The 6000-nt window shown below is 40.6% G+C and overlaps 1 protein-coding gene across 1 annotated transcript; it reads left to right on the top strand.

Annotated features, from left to right (window-relative positions):
- LOC134742809 (sarcoplasmic reticulum histidine-rich calcium-binding protein-like) lies at positions 1–2582 on the top strand. Its single transcript, XM_063675995.1, has 4 exons — positions 1–368; positions 1219–1524; positions 1605–1771; positions 1865–2582. Exons 1-4 carry the CDS (start codon positions 324–326, stop codon positions 2511–2513), a joined length of 1167 nt encoding a protein of 388 aa, XP_063532065.1. The 5' UTR covers positions 1–323; the 3' UTR covers positions 2514–2582.
- Positions 2583–6000: the final 3418 nt, after the last annotated feature.

Here is a 6000-nt window from a genome sequence, read left to right as displayed (position 1 = left end):
GTCATAAAGCCCACGGCTGCTGAAAGATCAGCACCGTTTGGGGATAAAGAAATAACTCGCAGTTGTTCCCGGTCACATTTCATCACTAGCCGGACTATCTGAGACAAAAGCAAATGCCACGCTATATTACCCACTAAGTGTGAGCCTCGTGAGCTGAATACAGGAGATGAGACAAGTACTATAGTGTTAAAATCTTCATTAACATTTTAATTGTTCACCTCTATTCATCCAGTAATGACATTGATGGTTTGTTTCGGTATTACCGAACAGCATATTTTAAGACAAACAAAGCACCTTTTATAAGACGAGTCACTTTCTGAAAAATGACAGTAGTGTTCCATCGATCAGCTGGAAAGATGATTTTAAAAGTAAGTAGGTACCGATTTTGATTTAGAAACAAATGTAATGTGTTAACCAATTTAAAAATAGACTAGACAAACTATGCTAACTGTGCTAAGTGAACTATGATTTAGACGTACCAGCATCAGCTGCCTGTCTAAAATGAAATAATAATAATAATAATAGTAACGACCCCACGGACCCGAGTGCTCCCGAGAGTCGGTCAGGGTCTCCGTCTCCGGCGTGTCTTCGTCGGTCGGAGTGGACCCCAAGGGGACCCGCAGGACTCTCAGCTCTGGCTTGCCTTCATTGGCTGTCCAGAGAGGAGTCGCTAGAGCTATATGCTCCAGGGGTGGAAGTGAAAGATGCATAAGACGCGAGTTGGCACAGTGGCTGGTAACAGCCACTGGGTAGAAAGCGGCGCACACCTCTCGACACCCCTGAGCCGCTCACACCGGTGTTGCTCCTGGTCGTCTTCACGACGGCAGTTTCAGGGGCCCATCTAGTCAGCGGCGAGTCACCGCCTGCCTCGATAACGTGTATAGACATTGTTATGGCAGGTGTCCGGACCTCTCGGCAATAGCCCAATCTTTTGACCAGCCAAACTTCAACACCATAACCGGCACTCTTTTCCACTGTGTTTATAATAGCCCCTACGCCTGTTGGGACCGATTTACGGGTATCTATTTGTACCCGTGAATGGGTTCTAGCAGGTGTATTACATAACAGAAAACTTCTCCAAAGGGCCTCTACGTGTTGGATCTGTATCCCCACGCACGCCTATCAAATGACCGGGATGTGTATACCCGTGAGTTTATATGAGATACAAATAATAATAATAATAATTTATACTTTTAATAATGGTTTTTGTTGTTTTAGAGTTTCGTCGCAGCTATAGTGTTAAGTTTTGCTTGGATAAAGTCAGTTGCGGGCGGCACGTCGTACTCAAATGTGTACATGCAAAGCGGTCCAAGTCTGGGTTTCTACGGCCCTGCGGCTTTAAGAAGCGCGCAACTCGCTCCCCTGTCCCCTCTAATGTCAAGTTTGTTACCGCCTTGTGTATCACCGTGTGTCGTTCCTAGTCAACAAGTGGCTGCATTAACTCCAGTAGCAACCAGTAGTGACAATTTTGTTACGTATAAGTCTCCGATAAGAGTCCCAGTTGTTGTAGCGCCGAGTAATGATGTAAGTAATTTAACTTAACTTTAGTTTTGCAAGTTAGACTTTCTGTGTACAATATAATGATTGTATTTTTTTCTCCTTAGGATGCTACGAGCTACGAGTATTCCTATGTGGTTTATGATGAGGACACCGGTGACCAAAAAGCTCAAAAAGAAACAAGTGACGGCTCCGTAGTGCGGGGCCAATACTCATTAATCCAGCCCGATGGATATGTCCGAGAGGTGCAGTATACTGCAGATGATATTAAAGGGTAAATAACTAACTTTTACTCACACTTAACTTAAAATACTTACGGCAAGTAAATAAGACACCTAAATCCTATATATTATTTACGTTGTTGCAGATTTAACGCAGTCGTTAAAAACTTTTTACCCGAAGACGAAGCTAAAGCCATCCCACCATGTCCTGAAATAAAAAGCGAACCGCTAAAAAAAGCTCAAGAGAAAACAGACGAAGCACATGATCTCGAGCCTGAGGTACATGGAGAAGTTCGTGAAAAAGGACATGGTTATGACAGTAAAAGTCATAAAGAGCGCGAGGCCCATGCAGAACCTAAACATGAAGAACATTTAGAACCTGAAAAGCATGAGGATCATGGAGGTTATGAAGAGCACCGGAGACGTGGGGAACATGAAAGCCACGAAGAACCTGCGGAACCTGAGAGTCGTAAGGAGCATGGAGAGCACGCAGGACCAGAGAATCACAAGGAGACTACACACAAAGAACACGGCAAAAACGAAGAGCATAAATCTCCAGAAGAGCACGCAGAACCAAAAAGTCATGGAGAATCCCATAGTGCTGAGGAACATGGGGGTGAAGGAAAGGAAGAGCCGAGAGCAACACAGGGCATTGAAGTGTTACCGATCGTTACCGATGCACTTGTTTCTTACAACGACGTCATTAAGTGCATACAATCTGCCATTAATCGAGCGAATACGCCGCAACTGTTAGCTTCTCCACTAACGTACATTGTATTGAAGAAGCCCTGTTAGGTACAACTGTTTTGTAATTCTTATTTTTCAAAATTGACATTGCCGTCTAGTCTCTGAGTCAATACTTTATGTTACCAAATTCCTAATGTTTTTCACTTGAAGTTGTATTATTATAATAAAATAACAGAGAAAAAACAGTTGCTGTAACTAATACTGTAACAAAAATCGTAATGTCTTCGTTATTACAAAAACACCTAATAATGCTAAGCTTGGTTTAACAACTTCAAATCTGATAGCCCTCTGATAGCCTAATTACGTATGGTATACAATTCGACAAACCATTTAAACACACAGAACCTTTGACAACTAATCAGTAGTTATTTTTACAAGCTTTTATTTAACTTGCAATGTACCTATGTAAGTATGTATGTACAATGTAGCTATGTGTTTACGGGTCAAATCTTGCAAGCTTAATTTGACGCACTTCCCGGTTTCCGATTAAGCTAAAAATTTGCATACATACGTAAGTCGGGTGACAATGCTGCAGTATTATGGTACCATCGAGCTGATCTGATGATGGAGACAGGAGGTGGCCATAGGAACTGTGATAAAACAACGCAACCTAATTTTGTCTGAGGTTTTTAGAATTGTCTCGATGCGTAATAAGCTTGTACAAAAAATATTTTTGTTGCCAAAAACTTATTATTGTTTTCTCCAGTAGTTAATTTACATGTAGGTTAACAACGGTACTCATATGTACACATTATAGCAATACACTTGCACATTAATAGATCGATCAAATGTCTTGTCAAACCTCTTTACATACCTTTTAATGTAGGTACTTAAAACAGATTGATTGCGATAAAACTGATAGCCAAATTTTATTAAAAGCAGCACCACTGGTTATGTCACGCATTGACTGTAGATTCTAATGTCTTTAAAATTCAATGTCGGCAACTTTTTTGGGTTAAATATCTGATCAATCAATATGCCTTAATCTTAATCAGTAAAGTAAGTAATTCGTTTTAAAACTACGGTATTTTTTTTAGAAATGTACATGTTGAAATTGTGCAAGATTATTTGCAGTAGGTAATGTTAGTATAGTTTTTGGAACATACAAGGTCTAATTATGTTAATTTTTAGACGTGTTTTCGTCATTTCTAACCGCGAAACAGTGATCTAAATATTTCAAGGACGCGTACAGCTGGTAATTAAAAAATAACTGTTTAAAGAATAAGTAATCTGATTATGTCACACGTCATGTCAGTTTATATTTCTTGGCAAAAAATAGTAAATCCATGTACCGTTAATTTAAACTGATGAGTTTTTTTTAAATAAAATAATTCATCGATGAGTAGATGATGTTTTTATTTACTAAAAGGTTTTTATTTAGCAAATCTTCTTATCAAATTATATACAGATTTAGGTTTTTGGTGGTTTAAATAGGTAAGTAAAAGTCAATAATATTCTCAAGCGGGACAACAAGGTGTTGAGTTTTAACACGATACCTATGGATTTTTTGTTAGTTTTGAAAAAAAAGTTTATTTATTTATTTTAAAACTGAATTAAAACTAGGTATCTTGACCTCAAAATATTTACCTTAACGCTTCTTACTCCGGTACACGTCTACCAAGCCGTTTAGGCTTTGAGCCGTGACTGCCGTGAGAAATATATATGTTCCTAATAAACATACGACGATGTAGAAAAAACTATCCTACTATATTCCGGTCGTGGCCTAAAATAGAAACTAAACGGGGGGCTAATTTAACAATCTACAGTAATCAACCCTCATCTATAAATATTTATAATCATAATCATTTATTTGCACATAAAGGGTTTACATAGATATTATAAAAGTTACATGGTCTAGCCTTTTTAGCTGTTTTTGGCAGCATGCAAATGGGTCCTTATAATACAATTAATTTGTATTACATAAGACTACCTTAAATTAACTATATATACTATTATATTATTATATTATCGTGTATGTTTGTACCTATAGGAACTTAAGTAGGTAGCTATATAAGATTCGTAACAATACAATGCAAATGAAGCTGATTTGTGTCGTTACCAAGAAAATGGACCTTATTGTCGATGGCGCTTCTGCCATTATTAACGATGCTCCCATCTCCCATATAAATACAAAACCGCGCCGCGCAACGCAGTCGGCGTACGCGCCATCGACACATATTGTCATTTTTAGGGTTCTGTAGTCAACTAGGAACCCTTATATAGTTTGTCAAAGGATTGTCTCATTTCAAACATAGACAGAGAGAATCATACTATCTTTGTCTTACACTAGTACTAGCACCCAAAAGAAAGGGATAAGTATAATTTTCCTGGTTGATACTGACTGACAAATTGGTTTGACCAACTATAGTTTCGCCATGTCCGTCTGTCTGTGTGTCTGTCTGTCCGTCAGGGGCTTTACTCCGTGATCGTTAGTACTAGAAAGCTGCAATTTGATATGGATATATAAAGCAAATAGTCCAACAATGTCGTAATTTTTTTTTAGGGCACCTCCCCTACACGCTTTTTCGCTTCAACCCTATAGTGTGGGGTATTGTTGGATAGGTCTTTCAAAACGAATAGGGGTTTTCAATATATATAATAGCTCCAAAAGAGAAAAAAAATGTGTGTCCCCCCCCCTAACTTTTGAACAATGGGTCCAAAAAAAAAACGTAAAAATAGAGCATAAGAAAGATATTAAATGAAAACTATAGCGAACATGATCAGTTCAGCCGTTTTTGAGTTATTGCAAAAATTGTCCCCTTCATAGTAAAAAGACACAGTTATTACGACATTAAATGGGCTTTTTAAAGTTATTTGGCATTATTTATGTAAATTATTTATTTATTAGAAGGCTGCCAGAGTTACCTTTTTGAATGGCCTGGATTTTCCTCTGGCCGAGGTAGCTGCCAGCCCTCTGGTCACCTGAGGTGTAAATAAGGCGCTGGGAAATTTCCTTAAAAAAGGTTTTTGCGCTGGTCCCCCACGGTCCCAGTTTCTACGCCAAACGCAAATATGTAGCCCTCGCCGAGGACAGCATATTTGCGCCGCTTGTTCTGTTCTGCGGTTGTAGCCGCAGCTCCCGCCTTGACGGAGGTCGCCTGTAGGTGGGACGGCGCGAGCGTGTCAACACAGCAGGTGGCGTCCCACACAAGCGTCCAGCCTCCACGATTTGAGTCTCATTCCGTCGGGCTGCTTGCCGTCGTCGCGTGCGATACCGTTCGGCTCTATTAGGATAGCCGGCATGCTAACGGAAGCAAGCGCCCTCCGGATGACATCATTCAAGGAGGCGTGGCGAGAGATGCGGCCCGCGCTTCTCTGGCAGGATAAGTCGTGGTGGCCCAGCTCGTCAACATTGGATCCACAGCGGCAGCGGTGGGGTTCATTGGTTTTGACCCCCAGTCGCAGACTGGTAGCGAGTGCGAGGGTCGTTCTCTCTAGGAGGGTGCCTATGTTGGGGGATGGCCATGCATGGAGCCAGAGCCCCGACTCTGGCTCTGATACGGCTAGGAGACGAGCGCTCTCTGCAGGGCTATGA

This window comes from Cydia strobilella, chromosome 7 (genome assembly GCF_947568885.1).
Source record: "Cydia strobilella chromosome 7, ilCydStro3.1, whole genome shotgun sequence".
In the NCBI taxonomy this organism is placed as follows: domain Eukaryota; kingdom Metazoa; phylum Arthropoda; class Insecta; order Lepidoptera; family Tortricidae; genus Cydia; species Cydia strobilella.
This window is presented reverse-complemented; position numbering and strand designations above follow the sequence as displayed.